Below are 25437 nucleotides of genomic sequence, written 5' to 3' on the forward strand. Positions count from 1 at the left end.
GAACCATGGGCACTCTCCGTTCTGTATAAACCATAGTTGCCCTTTCCTATTGAAGGAACAGTGGCATCTGTGGTTCCGTTTGAGCCAGGTGCGACCTACTGTAGAAATATCACTGGCCATTGCCAAGTATATACCTGCAATGACAGGTAGTAGTACGCACTACCTAGTGGGCTGTGTAAATATACGCATAGGCCGGGACTATTTACCGAAAAGCCTACAAAACCAGTTCGATCCAGATATGATTTTCATTTTACCCGTCCAGCGTACACAAACATCCCCAGTTTATACAGTCTGGCTGGACAACGGCGCAGCACTTTTAGGTCAACATCATGATGCTACTGCAGTCTAGTAGACCAGACTTCTCTGATATACCAGTCTAGTAGAGCAGGCTTCCCTGATCTACCATGATGTGCCACATCTGCGTACTAGGCAGATGTGGCAGTAATGCTAAGCGCAGCACGAAGTTCGTGATGCGCTTAAGCTTCGTTCGAACGGGGACATATTCTGTCAACGTACCAAATGTCGGCTTTAGCCTTAAAGGCGAAGGCTGATAAATGCATCTAGAGGTAATACCATTCCTCTAGATGCGATGAGCATCGTAATGTCGAAAGCGGGAAACGCAGAAATGAGGCCCTCGGTGTTTTAAGTCACCAGGTGGTCCCTGATCCTCCCATAACACTTTCCAGTCACTTCCCAGTCACGGCCTGAGTCGACCCAGACTGCCCCAACGATAGCTTCAACCTCAGTGGCAAGGTCATGAATATACGCTCGTGAATGCGGCCTGTGAAATATACAGTCTGGCTCAATAAACTGGTCAAACTTGGCGATTCTGGCCTCGTCGGCCATCTCCCGATTACTTCCATACCGCTGCAATGTATAGTTCCCAGTTTCTGCGGCTTATTAGGCCATCGGACGTCCAGATATAACCTATGCTAGAACGTACCACAGCTGTCGTGGGTTCTGTACCAGGCGTCCAGCAAGAGCAATCCCACGACTTTGTCCCCTAGGAACCCGAGGCGTTTGTTGTTGGTTTGAGCAACGGCCTCCTCTAGGATGGCATGGTCCCTAAAAGTGTAGCCGATATAATTCTGGACATATTGTGCAGGGTTATCGTGGGCACTCATGGCTCGGGCGCAGTATTTGTGCTGATTGATAAACGTTAGTCCTCGGTGAAAATGCTATCGCACCCTACCTGGGGACCTGGGTTTATACCATTCAGTAGCTATGGCCTTGGTGGTTGACAATGACAGGAGTGTCCAAGGTTTGCGCGAACGCAAGATCGAACGAATAGTGAATCATTCTGGTCTGTCCGAACCACAATTAAAAAGTTAGTTTTTACTAGAAACGTGGTGGCTGCGATCAGTTCGTGTCGAAGGCCTACGCCGTTCACGCCATCGACGTCAATGATAGCAAACCGGAGAGCGGGTCTGAGTGTCGTCTCATCATGGACTCAGATCTCATCGCACAGTCCTGGATGTGGCCCAGTCTCCTACCTGAGCAGGAATGTCCCCCGATAAAGTTTGGACCAAACATTGTGTTTGTGTCAAATAATAAATTTGCGGAGCATGGGGCTATGTTCGTATACCCACAAGCCAGCACCAAGTGGATCTTACACCATCAGTCGATTAGGTCTAACGGTGATTGTGCGCAGTGAGTCGATCGTTAATGCTCCCACTGGTCTCTAGCACACGAATGCCATTCCCTCTCGTCAACAACCGGCACCCAGGGGAGGAGCAATATTCGAGGACAGTCCCTGGGAAAGTAGAGTTTCCTGGTACAGTCTGATCGGAGTAAAGCCACCCGACGACTGCCATCGGGGGGTGGAGGGCCGAGAGAGCTTGGAGGACCCTGCTCAGCTCGCCAGGGAACATGCCGAACTATTGAACTTTAGCGTCTGCGACGAAGGACAGAACCACGTTAGAGCCATGTTCCTTTCTCCCGAAGGCTGAGAGGAACGATCAGGGTGATGAGGTTCAGGGTTCTCCGCACGCCGGCATTAGTTGATACAGGTACGCCTTCACTGTAGCCCTATCACGAAAAGACACAGAGAATACCCCTTGGTGTCCAGCAGGTCCCTGACGGATTTCACTCGGCATTTCCGTGCGAGAAGACAGCGTGGGGGCAGGGATCGTCCATCTCGTGGAATGACAGACCGAAGTGGATCGCATTTTCCACCATTCACAGCCCTCAGTCTATATTAAAAGCCAAACCTTGGATACGAGTTGACGCGGCCGGATAGGCAGTCTCTAAGACACCATGGAGCTTCAATTTCTTGGAAGGAGCACTGATCCATGGGTGGGTGCTGTACAGGTTACAGGATAAGATGTCGCAACTGTTGGATCAAGACGATCCCACGCATCCAGGGACAACAGGCTCGTATCTTCCTGTCAGATCGAGGGACCACCAGACTCGGGTTGAATACCACCGAATCAGCAAGGATGGCTTTGATCGCAGTCCCACCGTGTCCACATCTTCCAGAGTCCTTCCATAACGGGCACTATCAATCGATAAACTCAAGCCATTCATCGCCGGTCGAAAGGCAGCCCCGCAGATTTTGTATCGGATGGTTGGGCCCGGACAACGGAGGATTGCTGCTGCTCCATCTGTCCAGCTTCAGAGCCAGGTAATTCGCCGGTCTTACGCGTCCTGAGAACTTTGCTCAAGCGATCGTTGCTCCACCGGGGCTCGTACTCTGCCCTGAGTCCTGACTTTGAGTGAAACGCTCCACCCACTACCGAGAGGATGCCCTAATTCCGGCTTGCACGCGGCGTCTCCGGTGCAGTTCCCCAGACTTTAAACAGCCGGCGTCATAAGAAGTGCCCGATGCAGAATCAGATTAATCTGGGGCTACGGAAGAGTGCCAAATCAGGGAGTGGGTATGTATATCAACGTGCACTAGCATGCGCGATTGACCTTTGAAGGATTTAGACGCGTGCCATTAATATCTGTTGGTCAAGCCTGCTCATAGTCGTATGAGGCCAATTCTTATTCGTCCGAATAGAGCTTGCCCTGAACCAGACAAAGGCTCTTGTGCGGGTTATAATACGGCATCGATTTCTTCGAGGGCCTTCTTTCCACAATTGAAAAGCTTAGTCGATCTGGCTACCCAAAGCCTTGCCCTCACGATGTCTAACTCTCCTCGGATCATTCATATGGGTCAAGCCCTGGATAGATCGGACAGGGTCCAGCGGGCCTGCGATCGATGCAATAATTCTCGCACTCGGTGTAGCGGTGAAGCTCCCTGGTACGAGGTCCACCCACGATATTGACAGCAGGAACTAATCTTTTGAACAGTGGACGTTGTGCTAGTACGCTCTATCCTGTAACCACAATCTGTTTACGCATTTTGCCTGACACAAACAGAGCTGAACTACCCTTGCCAGTACAAGCGTGCAGTGAAAAGGCGCGGTCCCAAGCCCCGGGCTGCTCAGGACAAACTCCATTCCAAGAACCATTGCTCGAATTCATCAACCACGAGACAGACGTGTACTTCAAGATCAGACGGTGCCAACGATAATACTCGGCACAGCAGCAACGGATCACTGTCCACAGCTTCGGACTGGGACGACAATGGAACTGACTCCCAAAGCCATGGTAGCACGCCAGACACTTCCTTCACTTTTGAAGGATCTGACCGGCCACTGCATTCAACAGAATGCTCGATTCCATGCGAGGCGAACACTTCCAGCTACAGCACGCTCTCACTCGACCTGCCGGCACTTTCCACCAGCAATGGATCCCTCAATGACAGCCTGACGTGTCGATATCCTTGCCTAGATCAGGTTCTCCCAGCTCTCCAAGGCATCGTAAGTCCGGAAGACGCTTGCAGTCTACTTGATATCTTCTTTGCAGATCCAGACACCGTGGGCTCACACGACCGCTGTCCCTACGTTATGACTGCAATAATCCGCAAGAAATCGCTGCTTCGACAAAAGGCCCCACGACCAGTGTCGCCTGCTTTACTGGTAACTATCCTTTGGTGTATATCGCATACAGCAAACCTGGAAATTTTCCGAGATGCCCGTGCCCGTTCCAAAGTGATCCAACGTCTCTATTTGTTGTCGATAAAGCTGTTGCGAGCCAGGGAGTCGAATAGCTGGCACCGCACCACTAGTAGGACCATCATTGACTTCTAAGGGTATCAAATAACTGACGATTCTTTGAAGGTGGCTGGGTTGCTGAACCTGACCTCTCCCCGTGTACAACAGCTCCCGAGACGGATTATGGTCCAATATCGGAGAGTAACCGCGAGCAGAATGTCGACGACGTGATCAGTTACATCCTGCTTGCATGTGTGATATCAGGAACGGAGTCCAAATATGAATATATGCGGTGGTGGAACAAAGCCGTATACCTGGTGAAGAGGCTGGGTTTCAATTCCGAAGCACGAATAGCTCAAGATACCCCATCATCGCAACAAATGTCCCTTGCTTCACGAGAACAGCACGAGGAATGTCGAAGAGCGTTTTGGCTAGTCTATACCCTAGATCGACATTTTGCGTTATCCTTCGGGGAGCCCCTACACATCCACGACTCCGAATGTCAAGTGCTGTATCCATTGCCAGAGTGGATATGGAGAAATCTCGACAGTATCCCCCTTGAGGACATTCCTCCTCGAGTCTGTGGACCTCCAATCCGAATATCGGGTACCGGGTTCTTGGATTACTTTCTCCCCCTCATGGCCATACTCGGGGATATTCTCGAGTTGCGTTCACGGGCTCAACACCCTCGCCTGGGAAACCCCAACGAGGCCTATCTGACGGGCATCATCCAGACAATGCTGTCTGACTGTGAATATAGCCTGGATGTCCTGCGGGCCGTGAGGGCGCCGCAGTCTGCCTTTCCCACTGCTCCTTTATCCCTCGATGGCACGGATGAGCAGCCGGTATATCCCGCCTGTACGACCACGGATGTCGTGATTGCATACAGCCAGTACATACTCCGTGTATTACATATGCTTCTCTACGCAGAAGGTAATAACATCGACTCCTCCAGCTGTGCTCTTTCGCCAGACCTGTTCACGACCACGGCCAACTCTATAACAGCCGCGGAGGCAATCGCCCACATTCTAGACCTGGACAGCAACCTCTCATTCATGCCATTTGTATTCGGCATATATCTCTCCCATGGCAGTCTGAATTTCCTCTCCGTTGCCGACCAGATGTCCCGTGTTGGCGCGAGTGATTTGGCAACGCAGGGCTGTGGAACTATTCTTCGAGCCCACGAGGTGGCAACACGAACATTTAATTCATCATTCCAGGTAGGCCTCCATTTTATGATGCAGTATTTAAAATCATGACATGTTCTAACACGTAGCAGAAGAACTTCACTCGGACTGTGCGGCAGTACGCCTGCATGGTAGGTGGGATGAGTGCTGGCGATATGCAAGGGCACAAGTATAACGAGGTTTTTGCATTGAAGTCAGATTTTTATGATAGTATATACGCTTAAGCGCGGCCAACACGGCCTTCGTTTGCGATTAAATTCTAATAGTTAATTCATTGATACCCTTCACGCCACCCATTCCGTACGACAGCTCCCAAAGTGGAACATCTCTATTATCATGTCACAGGCCTAGTTAAGACCAAAAGCTTAAAACGCCTCGTCCTCCTCCACCGGCTCAACAATATAAACATACGAAACCCTCGGAAGGCTATTAACCTGTACAATCCTCCCAACCCCAACCAACAAATCCCCAGCAGGGGCCAACCAAACGCCCCCACGGCAAACCCCACTCCTAACAGGACAATAGGCAAGCCTGCCCGTATTGCGCGCAATATTCAGCCTACAGCACTTCTCCATCAGCGCATTGTACGTGAACGGCTTGAATCCTGCAGCTGCAGCGGCGTTCTCGGGCTCGACGAACACGAACAGCGGGAGCTCCATTATTTCTGTGATTACGCCGTAGGATTGGTACAGGTGGCCTTCTTCTGAGACGGCGAGGCCGTGGGTGCGGCGGCCGATGCAGTCGGTGCCGTAGTAGGGGCGGGGGTTGAGGAGGGGGATCTTTTCTTTGTCTGTTGGGTGTTTCATTGTAGCTGTATGTATGCGTAGTCTGATCGAGTTTAGTTGTTCTTTTGATGGGAGATTTGGGCGTCTGATAGGAAGGAGTGATGATATTATAGGGTTCAAGTTCGGCTATGACCATGGATGGCGTAAAGCTGGTTTGGTATTTGCCTAGTGGATATTGGGGTTTTTATCTTATACTCTATTGTGCTGTAGCCATTTGTACCACTGTTTCTCTGCATTCCTTTATATGTTGTATTGTCTACTGTCTGAGGTATTTCTTTGTATAATGCCTCAATGATGTATTGCCCTGCCTGTTCCATGGTATTTCTCCTTTGTTGGTCCCTTGCTGGAGTTGCTATATTAAGGCCATGTCCGAAGACGAATATCTTGGTACAGAGCAACTGAGTAATGCTATTTAGCGAGATCCAGCATATTAGCTGGGATGAGTAGGAGTGTAGTACACATATACGCGTTGGCTGATTCCATGCCCTCGATTCGTTCTTGGAAAGAAATCCATTGTATACCCCGGCCATAAAGCCCTATTACCGTTTACTCAAATCGTGGATTATCATGTTTATTTTATAATATAGGCTGAACGAATGTTTTTATTTGCCGAATACGCTGAAGGTATTATACAATTTATATGGAATGGGACCAAATGTTTCATCAAATGTCCACTGAAAACAGTAGACTCAACGCCATAGAGAGAATATTTCCTTCACTACTCTCTGCACAACATTCCCTCGAGGGTTCTTGCCAGCCATCATCCTAAGCCGTGCCTGATCCCGTCTCCTCAACTCCTTCATCATCTTCTGCTCCGATACAGGCTCAACAATATATATAATCGTGATATCCGGACACACAAGCACTTCGGTAACAATCCCGCTCCCAAACATAACACCGCCACCAGACGTCGCCCAGATCCCCTCATAGCGGTCACCCACCTCCGGGGTGGGCTGCGCACTCAGATCGCATCTATCCAAGTATCTCTGCATATTAACAAGTTCATTATACCTCAGCGGCCGAAAATGGTGCTTCCCGCTCCCTTGAACCTGCGGGTCCGGGGTCACGCCGATAAAGCGCTTCAGGGCTACGACTTCTGTGATTTTGCCGAATCGGGCATTCAGTACGCCTGAGGGGCTGATTTCGAGCCCGTCCATCAGCTTTCCGATGCATTGGGCGTGCGAGCCGTAGTAGAAGGAGTTTTTGTCTTCGTCTACGGGGGTTTGGAAGATTTTGGCTGGGCGGTAGTCGGCCATGGTTTCTGTTCTGGATTATTGAGAGTTTTATGGGTGTGTTCGGTTTATATGAGGTCCATTTCGTATAGCTTAAGCCTATTTCTCTTTATAGCCAGCTTTTTGTTTGTTTCGTATATACCGGGTGCCTTTCACTCTTTCATTGGGATTCTGGTATAAGATAGACTGTTCTCTAAACAAAGGCTGAGACACAAACTCCAAAGAATATCCCAAATATTCAGCATGGAATCATGCGAGAATCATTATGCTTTTTCTCCCGCCATTAGGGTATGTTGCCGATTTCAACTCAGATTTAATACCAGTCTACATCAGCTTGAAATCTGGTAAGTCCGGCCTTTAGCCTGTATCTGCCGATTTAACTGTCTTGAGTCAGTGGAATAAATCCCCGTTCCACCAGGCTGTTGGGCTGCGTTGAGCTTCAGTGGAATTGTTGTGTGTTGATGGCGATAATACTAAGAATCTTGAGCCACCTCAAAGCATTCAAATACTAGATCACTTTCCTGAAGCTGCATTCAAAAAGTTAGCGTAATGATGGGAAGATAATGCACTGACAGAAGGACTGCTATAGCGGCCATGGACCAGTGCACTTGTTGTCAAGTTTGACACTTATTCTCTTCAAGCCCCAGTATATACAGGCTAAGGGGAAGAATGCCTCACGTTGAGGTCTATTCTAGTGGTGTAAACTGCCCACTGAAACAATCCCAGGTTTCATACTTCCGTCGAAATGAACTGAACTAAATTGTAGGTTGTATGAATGTCTACCCCCGCTGCTGAGCGTTTCTAGCCAGGTCCAAGCAGTTCTGTGGTCGTCAGTGCTATTTCTGCATCCTAGGACCGTCGCGCTAGTCAGTATATATTGGTATGGGTCTACAATTATTGATCGGCTGTTTCATGCTTACCGACTCTCTAACACAGCTGGGCTTTCCACTAAATATACATCACTGTTCTCGATGTTCCAACTACCGAAACATCTAGATAAGCCTCGGAGACTACTCAGTTATACTCCAATTAAGCTCGGCATCTCCAGATCCCACTCACCGACCCAATCTTGAAGAGGGGATGTTGCGGGGTGTATACCCGACCCTGCCGACTTATGCAGCTGGACTGTGCACAACGGCAGATGCTCCCAGAGTTATGCCGAGCAGGGCCCACTCGGCGCAATACGAAGCAATACGAAGCTTCACAATGGGGTCCATCTCCGCATAAGGAGGGGGCCCTGTGGGCTGCCATTGGACCCTGCCCTGCACAATTCTGGCCTGATCCGAATAAGTTGGAGACTGGGGTCGTATTGCGTATTTCTCGATCATCGCTTCTGGCTGCGCGTATAAATAGGAGTCGGCCAGCTGTCGGGAGTCGATCGATCGGATCGGTTTGGTTTGGTTTGAGGCTCGGTAGCAGAAATGGCTGCCTCCAGTGGTGTCGACGCTGATGTCGAAAAGGGACAAATCGGAGAAACAGGCGAGAAAGGGCAGAATGGCGAAGGACAGAATGGCGAGAATGTTGTCGCGCACGAAAAGGTCGACTGGGATGGGCCGGACGACCCTGCGAATCCGATGAACTGGCCGACAGGGAAAAAGGCCGCGCAGCTGGTGCTGATGGCTGCGAATACCTTCATCACGTAGGTAACCTTGCCTCTTCGCTGTAAGAGAGGTAAACTAATTCAGTACAGCCCGCTCGCCTCGTCCATGTTCGCGCCCGGCATCCAAGGCGTCATGAAAGACTTCCACTCGACCGACACCATGCTGGCCTCGTTCGTCGTTTCTGTGTTTGTGCTGGGATACGTGGTCGGCCCGTTTATTATCGCGCCCATGTCCGAGCTCTATGGCCGGGTTCCGGTCTATCACGGCTGCAACGTGCTGTTCCTGGTGTTCACCATCGCCTGCGCTGTCTCACAGGACATGCCGCAGTTAATAGTTTTCCGGCTGTTCGCTGGTGTCGCCGGTGTGTGTCCGATCACGATCGGCTCCGGGACAATTGCCGACATGATTGTACAAGAGAAGCGCGCTGGAATCATGGCCGTCTGGGCGCTGGGGCCTATCCTAGGCCCGATTGTTGGACCGGTTGCTGGAGGATTCCTGGCCGAGGGCGCAGGCTGGAGATGGGTATTCTGGGTGATTGCGATCACAGTATGTCTGTCCAAACCATTCAACAGGCGTCCCTGTAACCACTACTTCGACGTCAGCTAACGAGTCAGGCCGGGGTGATTAGTATTGGAGCCCTCCTCGCCTACCGCGAGTCATACGCACCGGTGCTGCTCGAACGCAAGGCCGCCAGACTGCGCAAGGAGACCGGAAACCTGTCTCTGCGTTGTATCCACGACACCGGACGGACCCCTAAGCAAGTCTTCGTCGACGCCTTCACGCGGCCTGTCAAGCTGCTCTTCTTGTCACCCATCGTCTTCCTCTTCTCGCTGTTCGCTGCCGTGTCTTACGGCTACCTATACCTGATGTTCACCACCATCACCAGCATCTTCGAGAACCAGTACGGCTTCTCGCAATCTCTGGCCGGTCTCGCCTACCTCGGGTTCGGCGTAGGCAGTCTGCTCGGCCTGGTCGTCAGCGGCGTCGTAGGCAACAAAATCGCACAATCACACACCGCAAAAGGAATCTTCAGACCAGAGTCCCGTCTCCCGCCGATGATGTTCGGCGCGTGGACAATCCCCATCGGCCTCTTCTGGTACGGCTGGGCCGCTGAAGAAAAGACGCACTGGATCGTCCCTATCATCGGGACCGGCGTGTTCGCAATAGGCCTGATGACTGTATTCATGGCGGCAAACACGTACCTTGTAGATTCGTATCTGCTGCACGCGGCGTCTGTGACGGCGGCTAACACGGCGCTGAGATCGCTGGCGGGCGCTGTGCTTCCCCTTGCTGGACCGGCGATGTATGAGGCGCTGGGCCTGGGATGGGGGAATTCGCTCCTGGCGTTTATCGCGTTGGCGATGTGTGCTTGTCCGGTGTTGTTTTGGAAGTATGGCGAGTTTATCCGCACGCATCCGCGGTTTCAAATCCGGTTATAGGGCGCTACATATAGAATTGGAGAGCTAAAGTAATAAAAGTAATAAAAGTAATAAAGTTGTATTGGTTGAGTGTCTGGGCCGAACCGAGGAGCCGAAGCGGGGACAACAACACTTTCTTTACTTCTGCAACTTTCACATTCCAACTCTTCTCTGCAGTTCACCAAGTCATCATGATCTTTGAACCCCTAAACCGAGTTCCGGTGCCGTACCTGGACATCCTGAGCTACCTGTTCGGAAATCCCCAATACAACCCCGACAAGCCCGTTCGTCCCACCCCAGTAACACAACAGCCATCTACAGCCTACTAACCATGCATGCAGGTCTACATCGACGTCGCAAACCCATCTCGCTCGATATCATTGAACCAGGCACGCACAATTGTCCGGCAGCTCATCGCCGGCCTGCGCAAATGGGGCGTCAAAGAGGGCGACTGTGTCGCTATCCACTCCTTCAATGACGTATGCCACCGCAACCCATTTATTCCATACGAAGTACACCAGCTGACAATATCTAGATCTCATATCCCATGCTCGTCCTGGCCGTGGTCGGCGCAGGCGGCATCTTCACTGGCACGAATCCCGCCTACACAGCGCACGAAATCGCACATCACTTCCGTGCGTCCGAGACTCGGTTCGTCCTGTCCGAGCCAGAGATCATCGGGCCGATCATCGACGCCGCAAACCAAGTCGGGATTCCAGACGCGAATGTGCGTTTCTTTGACACGCAGGGCCAGACTCTTTCCGGTGGTAGGCTGTCGTGGAAGGAATTGTTTAACCATGGCGAGGAGGACTGGGTGTCCTTTAACGATGAGCATCGCGCGAAGACGACGACTGCGGCCAGACTCTTCAGCAGCGGCACAACAGGCCTGCCCAAGGCCGTGACAAACACGCACCACAATTTCGTTGCGCAGCAGGAACTCGTTTACGAGGTGAATCCGCGGCCGTACGAAGTATGCCTCCCCTACCACTTTTAAAGAAAGAAAGGGAAGGAAAGGAATTGACTGATTATTTGCAGAGCAACCGCGTCATCGCCATCCCGCTCTTCCACGCCGCCGCCGCCCCAAGCACACACTTCGGCGTCCTCAAGTCCGGCAACACCACGTACATGATGCGCCGCTTCGACCTCCCCGTCTTCCTAGATACATTTGAGAAATACAACATCACAGACCTCGGTCTCGTCCCGCCCATCGCGATCGCCGTGCTCATGAACCAGCTCACGCACACGCGCCCGTTCCTCAAGTCCGTGCGGACGGCGACGTGCGGCGCCGCGCCCTTGGATAAAGGCGTGCAGGCGCGGATCCAGAAATTGCTCTCTGATGGCGCGCCCTTTACGCAGGTTTGGGGCATGACGGAGACGACCTGTGTTGCGACGAACTTTCCCTTTCCGGAGGATGATGATACGGGGTCTGTCGGGTGGTTGATTGCGAATGTCGAGGCTAAGTATGTCCATCCACCACTGCTACTGTATATGGTATAGTATATGGAAAGTTAATATATGTGTAGACTGGTCAACGAGGCCGGCGAAAACATCTCCGCATTCAACACCCGCGGGGAGCTCTGCGTGCGCGGCCCCACAATCACACCAGGGTACTTCAACAACGCCAAAGCAAACGCCGAGTCCTTCGATTCAGACGGGTGGTTCCACACGGGCGACATAGCGTACTGCGACGGGCGCACACGGAAGTGGTACATCGTCGACCGCAGGAAGGAGCTGATCAAGGTGCGCGGGTTCCAGGTTGCCCCGCCGGAGCTGGAGGCCGTGCTGCTGTCGCATCCGCAGATTGTTGATGCTGCTGTGATTGGGGTTGCGGATTCTAGGGGTGATGGGGAGCTGCCGAGGGCGTATGTTGTGAAGAGGCCTGGGAGCGGGGATGGGCTTACCGAGGAAGAGGTTAAGGGGTATCTTGCGCCGAAGCTTGCCAAGTATAAGGCGCTGGCTGGTGGTGTTAGGTTTGTCGAGGTGATTCCGAAGAACGCTAGTGGGAAGATCCTGAAGAGAGTGCTGAGAGAGGAGGCTGCCAAGGAGGGTCGTTCTATGCTATAGATAGTATATATACATATATACATATATATAGTATATTATTTCGTATTATTACTGCTGATAATTATATTAACAAGTCTAGTAGCATAACTCTATTTTTTTATTCACAATAACTACTATTCCTAAAATGAAATAAAATTATTAAGTATTTTTAATAGCCTCTTATACCTATAAATACTTATAGTAGATAAAACAATCAAGTATATCAAAAATATCTAGATGTCCATACTGATGGGCACGACCGTCGCCACGAACGCTCTGCTGGAGCGGCAGGGAGAGCGGGTTACTACGGAAGAGTCCCTGGAGAACCCAGAGCCTGAGCCCATTGATATAGTGAGTGACCGCTCTCTCGTTACATCCTTGACTGGTCTTTAGTATGCGCACCGCCAGAGCGAAACTGGAGGAGTTAAGAAGTCAGAATTCCTCCACACTAACCCCTCCGCTTTATTCACTCGTATCTGTATCAGAATAATGAGTCCCAAGTGGCGGAGCTGGCTCGCAGTATGGGCTTCAAGGTGTCTGTATCGTATCTTCTGAGCTGCAGTCTACGCCAGCCTGGGACCCTGGCATTTCTATACGCTGGGGTATATTGAGCCTATCCCGTTGGCTGTCTCGGTCTGTGACAATTTGGTTGATCTCTGGTGTATTGATTTCTCAGATAGCAACTGCGTTAACCGAGCCCCTTATTACACTGTCAAAACAGTGACAGACAGGCTAGGGCAAATACCTTCATCGCCGTCCCGGAGTGGTGACCGATGCCTTCTTCGACGAACTTCCCTAGACAAGGTTTCGTACTTTGTTGACGCCTTGAGTTTCAAATCGTTCAAGAACCTGGCGTTATTTAGCTGCCTTTGTACTGAACTGTAGGATACGAGACCTACCTCTCCGTAATAGTGACTCTCCCTTCCTCGGTGGGGAGAGTACAAGCTTCAGCCTCCCGCACGCAGTGGGCGCAGGGCTGCGACCCAGAACACCGGACTTTGCGATCCCGACATGGAACACGTCTGGGAATTGGCCAGTGTTGCAGCTATCAGCTCTAGCTTTTACGAATGTCCAAGCGAAAGCACGCTTCGAGCGGCTCGTGTGTGGTAAATGAATGCTGGCCATGGTCGCGCATTCGGTATCGGGACGCGAGGAATGAAGACAGCGTGAGAATCCACACTTTCAAATTTACAGGGTCTTATAATGCACCGTTTGGACAAACCAATGGCTGCCATTCAATTCCCGCCTCCAGTGTTTCCAATCTCCAGTTCTTCCAACCTCGGCGACTGATATCCGTAGGCTGGGGTAAGATCATATATATTTATTTATATTGCACGCCTTATAACGTATTCTGATGCATTTGATCTAGAGCTACATGTTCAAGCCATGCAAACATATGGAGCCGTGGTTACGGCATCTATGGAGGCCGCAACATATTCTACATTCCTAGCATTCAGACCAGATACGTTTGTACTGTAATTTCAAGAAAGCGCCTCTCTCCGGTTGTATTTTGCAAGGGACATTTTTCTGAACTCCCTTCTGACCATATCTACAAGTCACAAATTCCTGCGCAGCGCTCTAGCAGATAATCAATTACCACTTGGCACCTAGCGCGAGTAACTATTGGTCGGGAGATATAGAGGAGGTATTCTGTTTCCTCATCTCTGGGTCTTCCAGTCTCTGGCGGTCCGGTAGAAGCTGTTAGAGGTGTTTCATGAAATGGCCAATGTTTTTCGACTTCTGTACTTCGTCCGGTCGAAGGGTCCATGGGTTCGAGACACCAATCGGGTCTGGCTGATATGGGTGGGATCGCATCCATTTCGACCATTTTTCAATGACGGCGATTGCCTCTGAAGAGGGAACCTCAAACCACTCTTTGTGCTGCATAAGGCAGCCAGTGCAGTAGATCCAAGTATTTCGATGCTTTAACTCTGCGTGGCATAGCTTCTCCACACGAGCTGCATTTGGGACGGCAGCATTTTGATTTAAGACGGGAGGGTATATGGGTTTGCAAAGCCTGTTACAGTCGAATGACCATTCTTCATGGCGCTCTTCAACTGTGCGAGTGGTATATCCAATCTTAACGAACCCTTTGTTCCCCTCAACCTCATATGCGTATAGGTAGCCTTCATCCCGGTGTTCCTTTCTTAAAGGGTCTTGTAATTGTTTCTGGACACCAAAGCATGATTGTCTCCGATTCCTAATATGGTTGGCTTTGGGCGGAACAATGAAGGGGGTCGTGTCATATGTCTCTGGCCAGAACTCTGCGGGAGACGGATACCTCGAATTTCCCGATACTGCTGTGCTGTGTTTGGACGGGCTTGAATCGATGGTGCCTTGAAATGATCCTGTCGTAGACGCTAAGTCGACATTGCCTGGGCCTTGGACTTGCTCGCTTTTATCGCTGGTTACTAATTGCCTCGACCCTTTTTCACCCCGAATTCTTTCAGTCTCCAACTTCCAGGCTTCCAACTGTTTACGGCCCTGGCTCTGGTGCAGATTACAGTACATGTAGTTTTCCAGGACCATAAACCATAATCCAAGCTCGTAACTGTCCCGGTATATCTCAGGTTTAGCAATCTCCTCGATCGTTTTCGCACGGTTTTGGACCTTCCTGCCGCCGATTTTTCTACCGCAGGGTTTGTTGTGTCGATTTACCCCTGCGCAGCAATTTGTTAATCCGGCAAAAAGCTTCTTAATTTCCGTCGCCACTGAGTTATCAGGGTTGATTTTGTTTTCTCCCACAGGAAGATAAGCTTTCCACTCCTCAACCCGATCTCCTAGATACGGGTCATGGCCGTGATGACGACAATGCACTATCTCCGCCAGATGACGCAGGTCAGTCTCAATATTGTGTGCAAACTGTGTAAGAGACCCCAATGACTGCATTTTGGCAAGGGCCTCGCGTTGATCTCCGGCTTTTATTGGAGTATTGCATGGTTTTCCTGTGGTTTTCGTTCGCGATCCGCATTTCCGGAGATCAAGATTAAGCAGGCTTCTGGGACTTTGTGGCTCTGACTTAATCTTGGTCGCTTCCCAACTCTTGCCGGCGTCCTGCGTCCTATAACGCGGGCTCTCTGGCGGGGTAGGTAGTCCGGGGGCCTTTGTCGATGCTAGCGGCTCTTCCTGTTCGTACTTTCCCATCTCCGTGGTTGTAGTTGACTCCGTAAATGGAGCAAATGGGTATCGCAAAGTCAATCAGGAATATAAACTATAGCTTCCGCTTAACGGTATCACATGCAGAGGGCACGAGGGGATATATACGTGGTTAGTAGAACCTGGGCTACGCTGAGTTCAACAGAATGCCACCTGCGTTTGAACTTAGGCCCATTTCCCCACCTGCGCACGCTGTCCACAGATGTGATGGAGTGGGGATACACAGTAAAGGAGCAATATCCTTGTCGAACAGGCCAACAAGCTGTCATGCTGCCAAGATGATCAAACAGAAAGCACGACTTACGCGCCAAGTTATAAAGTACTAAAACATTGGGGTTCTGCGCGAGGCTGCCCTATCCACCGTTGACGAAATAATCGATAATAGGGTAGAACTACACCCGCAAGACCATTCGGGCCTCGCCTTGAGCTTTTTCAATATGTTTACATTTCATGTATAAACGACGCCAACATTGAGAAATGAATGCCCAACACTCCTTTATTGCCCTCGAGGAAAGGCTGGAGAAAATCAGTTAGCGCATCATAATACTACCTACTTTGACACCATCGGTACCATGCGTGTACACGTAACGCGTCATCTAATTGGTTGCTTAATGCAAGCGCCACCAACGCATGGAATGTTGAATGGGAGGCATTCAAGAATGGTCGAGGAGGCTTGCGAACAGTGCAACCATCCTTCGGTTGATATGCGCACACTTAGCCTTTTACGTCATTATTTAGGCATCAACACAGTAGCTTGTGAAAAGAAAAGAAAAGAAAAGAAACAAATGGAGATATTCTAGCTGCCCATGTGCGCAGCACAGGCTACTTTGATACTACAGCGTTATGAGATAGTTGTGGAACCTTTCCATTATTTTCTAGTTTGCTCCCAGAAGGGGACAGTGCGTGGTAAGGATAACCAATGCCAACATGTCACGGAAAGAGAGGACGTGGGTGCATCGTCTAAAGAGACATTTTGAAAGCCATTCCTGCTGCGCTAGAATAGGTAAATCTAGAAGCTTCTCTACGGGCAGAATTGGTGTTGCAGTAGGCTAGTCTTGATGCCTACCATTTTAACTAAATTAATTCCTATTTTCTTCTCAGTTACTGTAAAATTTCGAGCTTATTAACATCGCCCGACAGAGCGAACGACAGACAAGATGCCTGCCCACGGGGATGTGATAGAAAACGACCCTGCTGATGTTAGGAACTTTTACGAAATGGTTTGCTTCACCCATTCTCTAAGTCTTGTGAGGGGGGAAAGGATCAAGCCAGCTTCTTCTGTTGAAGGCGACGGATTCGAAGTTGCAAAATGCCGGCGAGATTTTGCGGACGCAATCGCGTATTTTTGCGCATATACTGCGGATCCTGGTAAGGTTACTGCTGTGGCTCTGGGGAGAATAGATAAAATGGTCGTTGTTTGGGTTGCGAGCAACGCTACCGTTTCTGCACGTGTGTTGGAATTTTTGGATAAATGCGTGCTCAATATGGTGCAGAGGCTGGCAGCATCTAAGGAAGGACAGCTACCTTCAGGCAAACATGAACCTGTTGCCGGGCTCTTGGTTGAAATATTACAGTTTACCAAGCAGAAAATATTCAAGTACTACAAATCCGCCATTGCAATATGGAACAAGATTTGCAAATCTGGGAATCCTGACAGTATGTATCCCCGCCCGAGTCAAGTTTTATTTGATTTTGTTTAACAAACGATAGGTTTAGTCAAGACAAATGCTGATCTAAGTATGTTTTGCGGATGGCTGGAGCGGACACTATACAAGAGCGGCGTCATGCTAGAGGAATCCGACATGCCTGACCTTGCTATCAATTGTTATGTGGCACATACGAACAAGACATTCGCAATCCTCAGGCATCATTCGAACCAGGGCAATGAAAGAAGACTTGACTACGAGCGGCTATATAAGTTGCTCGGCAAGCTAGGCAAACACGTTTGGCTCTTCAAAAGAATGATTCACGCCATTGACGCTCTACGTCGTGACTTCCGCGAAGGATTTCTAGTGAAGCATATTTCTGCATCCACTGGAAAACCTAACTCTTTTCCAAACTTTAACGAAAAGTCTATGAAGAAGGTTGTTGTTCGTATTTTTAATAAAGAGCATGAAAGAGATGAGTTTTACCATCATCTCAACCGATTCTATGACAAGGATAACTTGTCTGGCCGCCTGCAGCAGTGCAAAAAAGCTGGACTCCGAGTCCATGCAGAGATCTTATTGATCGATTACTTCGACAGGACTGATGTGACATTTCTGAATAACGACGACAAGTATATTGGCTGTAGCAAACCGGCATGCTACCTATGCTATCATTATATACGAAAACACCCGGCTAACTATACACTGCCTCCGACTCACCAAAAGTTATACTATGCTTGGTGTCTACCTACCGTACGAGCGAACGACCGCAATTGTACTGATAAAATCGCTCGCCACAAGCGGTTCCTTACTGAAATCACAGAGAATCTTCGGTCCGATCTTCGAAATGAGGTGACGCGGCAGGTAGCCCCAAGAAATTATCATGCAGACTCGACAGCAGGAGCAAGTTCGATAACCGGTACCGGTAGAGCAGACGCGACACAGAAAATCTCTGACCACCGTATAGGCACTTTAATACGATTGCTAGACGAAGGTAAGGCCTCTTTTGTTATTTGTTTTTTCTTGTTTGTTTTAATTTAGAGGAGAAAAAGAATTGACTCAGTTACTTTCAGCACGAATCGGTGTTCAGACGGGCGCTGACCTTCAAGACGAAGATGGGGGTGTTTTGCTTCACTGCTGATGTCGGACAAAACCCCTAGATGTGGCTGTCGGGCTACTTATTAGGCAGCCAAAGGCACCTTAGGGCTTGCGTGATCCTTGTTCCCTTTCTAGCAAAAGAAAAAGAACAATAAAAATAAAATATTATATGGCTACAGATCGTTCATTGTAACCCATGTTTGAGGTACCTTTAGTTTTCAACGTGAACTTCGTTACAAGATGGTTGTTGAAATTGTGCCATATAATGCCCAGCTAGCCAAGATTTTGTAAGGGCTACGGAGATGTATTTGCGGACAAACGGATGGACAGGCCTTCGCCTAGAACCGACATCGGCCCTTGAATACAACCTCGTCCCTTGTATCTTCATCACTGCTGTTGCTCCCACCAGATGCCTCATCCAAAGTCGTACTAATCTCTAGTATAGGTACGTCGGTAAAGGCGGCTGGACAGCCAGGTGGTGATTCTGGACTGGATAGTGGCGAGCTGTAATTGATAGTATCGTCTTCGACAGGTAGCGCCCACTCTGATTCTGATTCTGTGGAACGAGATTGTGAAATCCAGTCATTGTTCACTTTCTCCTCCAGGTCAGCTCGGATAGTATCAATCAGCTTCCGGAGGACGGACTTCTGATCTTTGGCACGGGCCATCGCATTTCCTTCTCTGTGAGAGATGTCTGGTAGGCGCCAATTTAAACAAATCCTAGAGTTGGAACGTATCATAGAATATCTCGCGGGATGGTACGAAATGAAGAGATGGCATAGATAACAACTTGGCTTCGTACAGCCAATATATTTGTCACGTTCGTCAATCAAGCGGCCGTCCGAAAGTGCGTCAAAGTAGTTTATCACGAGAAGCTCGGGATGGACTTCAGTAAAGCCCTTCTGTGAATAGTGCGATAGGGCTTGGATCAGTCCTGATGGCGCCGTCAGCTGGAGCTTCCGGAGGAGGTCATCTCTTTTTGATGAGTCGGAGGAGATTCTATTTGCGATGCCCTCCATGGTGAGCTTGCGTTGAAGAAGGGGGATCGGCAAGCGCGGGGAGGACGGTATGCTCTCCGCTACAAGGTCATTTGTGAAATCTTGACGTAGAGAGATAGCAGACTCAAGGAGTTGAGAGGTCATGTCCATAGTCAGACTCAATTTTCGAAGCTGTTTATAAAACTTCTCAAAATAGGTAACGTGTTCATGTCCTTGATATGTAAAATTTCTCAGGGGGTCTAACAGTATAGACTGCCGCGCCTTGAAACATTCCTTTGCTATAAGCTTCATGTGCTCCTGGGACAAAGGCGCGCCATTTTTGTAGAAGTTCTCCTGAAACCAAACCTTGAAGTCAAGAGAGCCCGTGTTCGCGTCTACAACCCCGTCAGTACACTCGATCTGACGAAGGGCAAGGCAAGGAGTGGACTTTTCCTTTTTTTTTGCATACCATTTGGCCCTCTTTCCATATCAGCGAAGCATACCGGAGCGATATGGTGCAACAATTTCATGTAGTGACCATAAACTTTCTTTGAGGCAAAATCGAGCGCGATGTCTGAGAGAAAATCGAAGGATATTTCCTTTTCGCGGCCTTGAATCTCGTCTTTTCGTAGCCTCAAGGTGGTTGATAATAGGTCTAGGAGATTGTTGAGAAATGGAACAACAATTCCATCAATATCGCCAGTGCCTGCAACTCGAACGATAAGTCCATCTGGACGCTGTTCTACAGCAACAGCGATCTCACATTCCTTTTCATAAGCTCCGAGAAAGGCAATTGCATCAACAAAATCTCGGCGGCGTTGCGTGATGCTGATCGCTTGAGAGCTCGTCGAGAAAATAGAGCGCGGTTTCGTTGCGTCCTTCGTAGTTAATTCGTGCAGAACCCCAAGGGGCTCATAAAGACGACGTAGCTCGTTTGGCTTGTGGGTGTCATATTGGGTTCCGGATGTCATTGCTTTCTGCATGGTAGCGAGGTTGAGTACAATGCGGGATGATTCCAAGATGAAACTTGCAACCTAAAAGACAGCAAGTGCATAAGGATGGTTAGGTAAGGCTCTCTCATCTGTACTTTAGCTTTTAGCATTAGAGGTATAAAAACCGCCCTATATCGCAAGGTAACCGATCATCATCCACTTGGCTCTCTCTCAACCGCTCAACCACCCAATCCTCCACCCCTCAATAATCCGTCCATCCCATCCAATGACTTGGGTTCGACGTGCACCACAAGTTGAGAGGTCCGACATTAGCTCGCAGGCCCGAGCGTATTTGACCAGATGGTAAGCCTATGCGGGCTGCAGAGCTGTATTGCTGCCCGACGTGGGACGAAAAAGCCAAAGCGCATATGCTATCCAGGTTCGAAATGAGGCTCTGTTCATCTAATGCGAAACAATTGGGGTGTTCCCGTTCGTCTGTGGTATTATTCCCTGTGCGCTTTTCCTTTCCTTTTCGTCTCTTTCTTCTTCCTTTTTGAACTTGCTAGGGGCACCTCCATCTTTATCACGTTAGATCGAAGGGAATGGCGTGTACATTTTCTATTGGGTCACAATTCTCAGCCTTGTGTCAGATAACTAAAGTCCCCAGAAACTTATTAAGCCATCATTCGTAACTTTGGCGACTACCAAAACGTACCTTCAGATATCGACACAATTTCTACTTACCAGGCAGTGAACAGAAGCAAAGCACTAATAAAATGCCACCATTACACACCAGAGGAACCACCGGCAGAAGGTATAGTGACTATACCAGATTACAATCCCAATCTAGGGCATACCAAATGGAATTGTTCAACTTGAGCTGCCAACAAAACATCATTGTTGCTGTAAGTGTTGACCCTCTAAGATTTGACAAAGCGTTAACATTAAGAAGATGGGCACGGGCACAGGAAAGACACAAATGTCAGAAACGCTTCCGATATAGAATCTTAATAAACTAATGGTCACCCCAGCGCTCTGCTGCGAATAGCTGAGGAGATGAGGTCGGGTAACCCAGATAAGGTAATTATTTGACCATTTATAGCAGATTTCTAGCTAACAAGTCATAGCTAATCTGGCTCCTGTGTCCCACAGTTTCCCTGTGTGAGCAACACTTAATATCCATAAACAGACACATTCCTCCCATGTGCACTCGCTCCTTCACAGGTAATGATAATATTGACCACTGGAAGAGCAAAGAAATATGGGATGCGGCTTTCTCAGGTGTTCGCGTGGCAGTATCCACATTTCAGGTCCTGTTTGACGCACTATCCCATGGATTTGTGGGGATAAACTCGATATCTTTACTCGTATTTGACGAAGGTGAGCTCACAGAATACAAACCCATTCCCTGACGTTAATTGATCCAAACAGCACATAATTGCACTAAGAAATCTCCCGGCAACAAGATCATGCAACAATTCTACTTTCCTCAAAAAAGAGTTCATCCAGCGCAGCTACCAAGAATTCTAGGGCTCTCTGCCTCGCCCACGATATCTGGGCCGTCAAAATTGAGGTACGTTCAACTGGACGCATCTTTTGATTGTTCTCGCATCACATACGCTAACCATCTGAGTCGCCTGGAAGGACAATCGAACAAAACCTAGATAGCATATGCAAATCGCCAAACCGTCACTACAATGAACTCATGGAATTTTCAAATTTGCCTTCTCTTCAAATCCAGAGGTACTCGGACGATATAACCCACACGATACCGGACATATTGCGCAAGTTACGAAATCTGGTAGAAGACAACACATATGGGAGTTCAGAGAAGAAAAACATGAAACTTATTTTCGAATTGATAACAGCCACAGAAACGGTCAATGTACAGCTCGGACATTGGGCCGCCATAGGATATATGGGAGCATCAATAAAGCATTTTAAGAGGGGCTCGCGAGAACATGCAGAATCGCAGTTGTATTCTAATCGCCAGGTAGACATGGCAATGGATATACTCTGTCAGCTGGGTACCCTTGAGCAGGCAGGTTCACTGACAGAGCATTACCAAATGTCTCCGAAGTGCTTGTGCCTCCTTCGCACCTTGATGCTAGCATACAACGAGAAATTCCGTGGTATAGTCTTTGTCAAGGAGAGGTCTACTGTGGTCGCCTTGAAATCGGTCATCGAGAATTATCCGCCGGCGAAGGGCTTATTTCGTTGTGGAACTTTTGTTGGCTTGTCTAATTGCTGGGGATCTTCGCGATTTGATATAATCGGACCTAGGCAGCAAGCTGAGAGTCTGATCAAGTTTCGCACTGGATATCTGAATCTGATTATTGCAACGAATGCTCTAGAGGAGGGCATTGACGTGCCCGCGTGTAACACCGTTGTGAGCTTCGACAGACCAGAGACTTTGATATCTTTTATCCAGCGGCGCGGCCGGGCTCGACAGAAGCACTCAGTGTTTATCAATATTGTCGGAGACACCGATAGTGAGAATGCTTTAATGCAGTTCCAGGGGGATGAAGCAGAACTCATCAAAGTATATCAGGACGAGAACAGGAAAGAGGAAGACTTGGAAAAGCGCAACGAAAAATACAATGATGAACATCTGTACTTTCGGGTGGAAAGAACAGGGTAGGCGCCACCAGGTGTCGCATGCAGTTTAATGCTAACTTATTAGGGCCCAAATAACTCTGCATGAATCAGTGTCAAACTTGTACAATTTCTGCTCCAGCATCCCATGCCGGGGATATGTCGCCAATCGGCCATGTTTCATCTACCAGAGTAATGACATTGGTTTGATTCAAGCTACTGTGCAGTTACCTAGAAGCCTTGACCCTTCGCTTCACCGCATCAGCGGCTCCAGATGGTGGTCAAGAAAGCAGCTGGCAAAGGAGGATGCCGCCCTACAGGCGTATATTGCCCTGTTCAATGCGCAGCTCGTGAACGATCATCTCATCCCTAGCCAACCAGAAGATTTATTGGGGCAATCCTTTCCACGTAAATCACGTTATGAGATCCCGCCTCAATATAGTCCTTGGGCCAACGCCGCAGGGCTCTGGAATAGTGACTCGGGCCTGTTTTATCACCAGTTGAGAATCTCACGCCCCGGTGAGAGTGATACCGCGCTTCTCATGGTAATCCCAATATGCATACCATTCGAAATTCGCTTTCCTCTATTTATCAGACGCGGTATAACATACACAGCAATAATTGAAGCCGGAAGGGCGGCTATCATGCAAGATATTTCAATTGGTCGTCGGGTTACCCGCCTGATTCTTAGTTCCGCTTTTCGCAGACGCCTGCCTTCTGATCGAGACGATTTCATCAATATGTTCGTTAGAGATTTGGACCACACGAAGCTGGAACGCTTTCTTATAGATCTATCTGGAACAACCAGCTTAGTGGACACATTGAAAGAAGGGGTCTCATCTTCTTCCCTCGGCTTGCTGAGAAGCACAGAGGCCGTCTCTCTTCCACGGATAATCAAGTCACTACCACCACCAATGCATGCTAGGACGATCACCACAGTACAGAATATAGACACGTATCCTTTTTCATGGCGCTGTAATTTCCTGCGCCCATTCCGCACCGAAAAGCGGCCCCTAGTTGAGACCGAGTCGTCATCAACTTCGCCAGACGGCAAAGTGTTATTGAGTCTTGAACATTTCGTGGTCGACAGGCTCCCCTATCAGTATGCCGAGGCTGCCCGTTTCATCCCAAGCATTAACTTCGAAGTTGGGGTCTATCTCATTGCCGAACGTTTACGACGGGAGTTTTTTGCTGGCATATCCTTTCGGAGAATGGATCTGCTGGCCACAGCGCTCAGGCCGTCATGCACAGAAAGTCAAACTACTCTCAGAACGCTGGCTTTCTTTGGTGATTCTATCTTGAGGTTCATTGTGTCGGATCAACTGTTTCTTCATCATCCTCATTGGCATGAAGGCTTACTCTCAAAACTGAAAGACGCCATATTATCTGATTCCGCGCTGGCACATGCTGCTGTTTCCCGCGGCCTGGCTAAGTTTCTGGTGACAGAAAGCTTCAACGGCAAGAGATGGAAGCCTTCTTTTATCTTAGACTTTGTTCATGAAAAGCTTAACCGAAAAGATATTGGCGCGGCTACCTTGTCGGATATGGCCAAGGCCATAATCGGCGCATCATATCTATCTGATGGACTAGGTGAAGCTTCGGAATGTGCGTCACGGATTTTTCCCAGGATAAAAAGTTGGCGCGAATCTTCCTTACATGATGGTGACTATATGGAGACACGGCCCCAGGGTATAAGATTCACTGCCGAGTGGGAGAGGTTGGAGTGCCTACTCGGCCATAGCTTTCGTGACAAGAGCCTCCTAGTGGAAGCGATGACACATCCGTCCTACATAGGCTCCTATCAGACAACATCCTATGGCAGGCTCGCGTTCCTCGGGAGTAGTGTTCTGGACATGGTGGCCGTGAATCACTTACACCGGCAACATGACGATATGACAACTGCTAGGTTGCAGTCCCTAAAGGCGGCGGTAACGAATAACAGGATTTTAACCTTCTTCTGCATGGGCTTTGAAAATGAATGCCAGCGAGAAGACGTTAACACAGATGACAAAAACAATATACACACCACGCTTAAGCGATATTCGCTGAATATGCGTGATTTCCTACAATCTCACGACCAGGACCTACCACGTCAACTCTCCAGCTCGATATCATCGAAACGTTTTCACAGGCTACAAAAAGCCTTACAAATAGATGGAAACTACCCTTGGATAAAGCTAGCAGATTTCGCACCTTCGTCATCACCCTTGTCGGATATAGTTCAGAGCTGCTTTGGAGCGATATATATCGACACCCGCGGCGGATTGCATGATTGTAAGCGTCTTGCGCAAAGACTTGGGATAATATCTCTCCTGGACAACCTAATCGAGCGAAATGTGGCTACCGACCATCCTAAGAAAATACTTTGCTCCCTACGTCCGAAGGCAAAAATCTCGTACCACTTTGTCAAAGATGATGACCGAATGTCTCAATGCCGCGTCTTGGTTGATGGTTCTGAAGTGGTAACAGTTAAGGGCTCAAAAAGCAGAGCAGCAATGGTTGTCTATGCGGCGAATGCGGCCTCATGTCATCTATCCAACATGGATTCGCTAGGAAAAGACGCTGGTGCTGCGGACGGTAGACCTACAGTGTCCTTAGGTCTGTGATATAATGTTTGCTTTGGACAGTTTGCCCCAGTTTTATCCACTACTTTGACAAACTTACTATCCACATTCCAGCGTTCGAATTATGGTAGACAAAACCTCATAATATGTATTGGTAAAGGTA

General features: G+C 49.1%; 10 protein-coding genes across 10 annotated transcripts; 5 read left to right on the forward strand and 5 right to left on the reverse strand.

Annotated features, from left to right (window-relative positions):
• Positions 1-642: 642 nt before the first annotated feature.
• APUU_71140A (uncharacterized protein) lies at positions 643-1215 on the reverse strand (the record flags this gene model as incomplete). Its single annotated transcript, XM_041696091.1, has 3 exons — positions 643-890; positions 944-1145; positions 1213-1215. The coding sequence occupies 3 exons, from the start codon at positions 1213-1215 to the stop codon at positions 643-645; spliced, it is 453 nt and encodes a 150-aa protein (XP_041561756.1).
• A 1757-nt stretch (positions 1216-2972) lies between these two features.
• On the forward strand, positions 2973-5451 carry APUU_71141S (Zn(II)2Cys6 transcription factor; the record flags this gene model as incomplete). The annotated part of the gene is made up of 5 exons (XM_041696092.1): positions 2973-3244; positions 3295-3308; positions 3364-4113; positions 4167-5260; positions 5320-5451. 5 exons carry the CDS (start codon positions 2973-2975, stop codon positions 5449-5451), a joined length of 2262 nt encoding a protein of 753 aa, XP_041561757.1.
• Positions 5452-5592: 141 nt separating this feature from the next.
• Positions 5593-6033, reverse strand: APUU_71142A (uncharacterized protein; the record flags this gene model as incomplete). The annotated part of the gene is made up of 1 exon (XM_041696093.1): positions 5593-6033. One exon carries the CDS (start codon positions 6031-6033, stop codon positions 5593-5595), a length of 441 nt encoding a protein of 146 aa, XP_041561758.1.
• A 668-nt stretch (positions 6034-6701) lies between these two features.
• APUU_71143A (uncharacterized protein) lies at positions 6702-7268 on the reverse strand (the record flags this gene model as incomplete). The annotated part of the gene is made up of 1 exon (XM_041696094.1): positions 6702-7268. The coding sequence occupies one exon, from the start codon at positions 7266-7268 to the stop codon at positions 6702-6704; it is 567 nt and encodes a 188-aa protein (XP_041561759.1).
• A 1397-nt stretch (positions 7269-8665) lies between these two features.
• On the forward strand, positions 8666-10284 carry APUU_71144S (MFS transporter; the record flags this gene model as incomplete). Its single annotated transcript, XM_041696095.1, has 3 exons — positions 8666-8883; positions 8935-9391; positions 9460-10284. The coding sequence occupies 3 exons, from the start codon at positions 8666-8668 to the stop codon at positions 10282-10284; spliced, it is 1500 nt and encodes a 499-aa protein (XP_041561760.1).
• A 170-nt stretch (positions 10285-10454) lies between these two features.
• Positions 10455-12327, forward strand: APUU_71145S (acyl--CoA ligase; the record flags this gene model as incomplete). The annotated part of the gene is made up of 5 exons (XM_041696096.1): positions 10455-10547; positions 10605-10742; positions 10799-11233; positions 11299-11723; positions 11787-12327. The coding sequence occupies 5 exons, from the start codon at positions 10455-10457 to the stop codon at positions 12325-12327; spliced, it is 1632 nt and encodes a 543-aa protein (XP_041561761.1).
• Positions 12328-14007: 1680 nt separating this feature from the next.
• On the reverse strand, positions 14008-15195 carry APUU_71146A (GIY-YIG nuclease family protein; the record flags this gene model as incomplete). The annotated part of the gene is made up of 1 exon (XM_041696097.1): positions 14008-15195. One exon carries the CDS (start codon positions 15193-15195, stop codon positions 14008-14010), a length of 1188 nt encoding a protein of 395 aa, XP_041561762.1.
• Positions 15196-16619: 1424 nt separating this feature from the next.
• On the forward strand, positions 16620-18249 carry APUU_71147S (nucleic acid/nucleotide deaminase domain-containing protein; the record flags this gene model as incomplete). The annotated part of the gene is made up of 3 exons (XM_041696098.1): positions 16620-17118; positions 17179-18102; positions 18182-18249. 3 exons carry the CDS (start codon positions 16620-16622, stop codon positions 18247-18249), a joined length of 1491 nt encoding a protein of 496 aa, XP_041561763.1.
• Positions 18250-18544: 295 nt separating this feature from the next.
• APUU_71148A (nucleic acid/nucleotide deaminase domain-containing protein) lies at positions 18545-20166 on the reverse strand (the record flags this gene model as incomplete). Its single annotated transcript, XM_041696099.1, has 2 exons — positions 18545-19578; positions 19653-20166. 2 exons carry the CDS (start codon positions 20164-20166, stop codon positions 18545-18547), a joined length of 1548 nt encoding a protein of 515 aa, XP_041561764.1.
• Positions 20167-22219: 2053 nt separating this feature from the next.
• On the forward strand, positions 22220-25316 carry DCL2_1 (dicer-like protein 2; the record flags this gene model as incomplete). Its single annotated transcript, XM_041696100.1, has 2 exons — positions 22220-22752; positions 22799-25316. The coding sequence occupies 2 exons, from the start codon at positions 22220-22222 to the stop codon at positions 25314-25316; spliced, it is 3051 nt and encodes a 1016-aa protein (XP_041561765.1).
• Between the last annotated feature and the right edge of the window lie 121 nt (positions 25317-25437).

The sequence above is a fragment of the Aspergillus puulaauensis genome, chromosome 7, assembly GCF_016861865.1.
Source record: "Aspergillus puulaauensis MK2 DNA, chromosome 7, nearly complete sequence".
NCBI lineage: Eukaryota > Fungi > Ascomycota > Eurotiomycetes > Eurotiales > Aspergillaceae > Aspergillus > Aspergillus puulaauensis.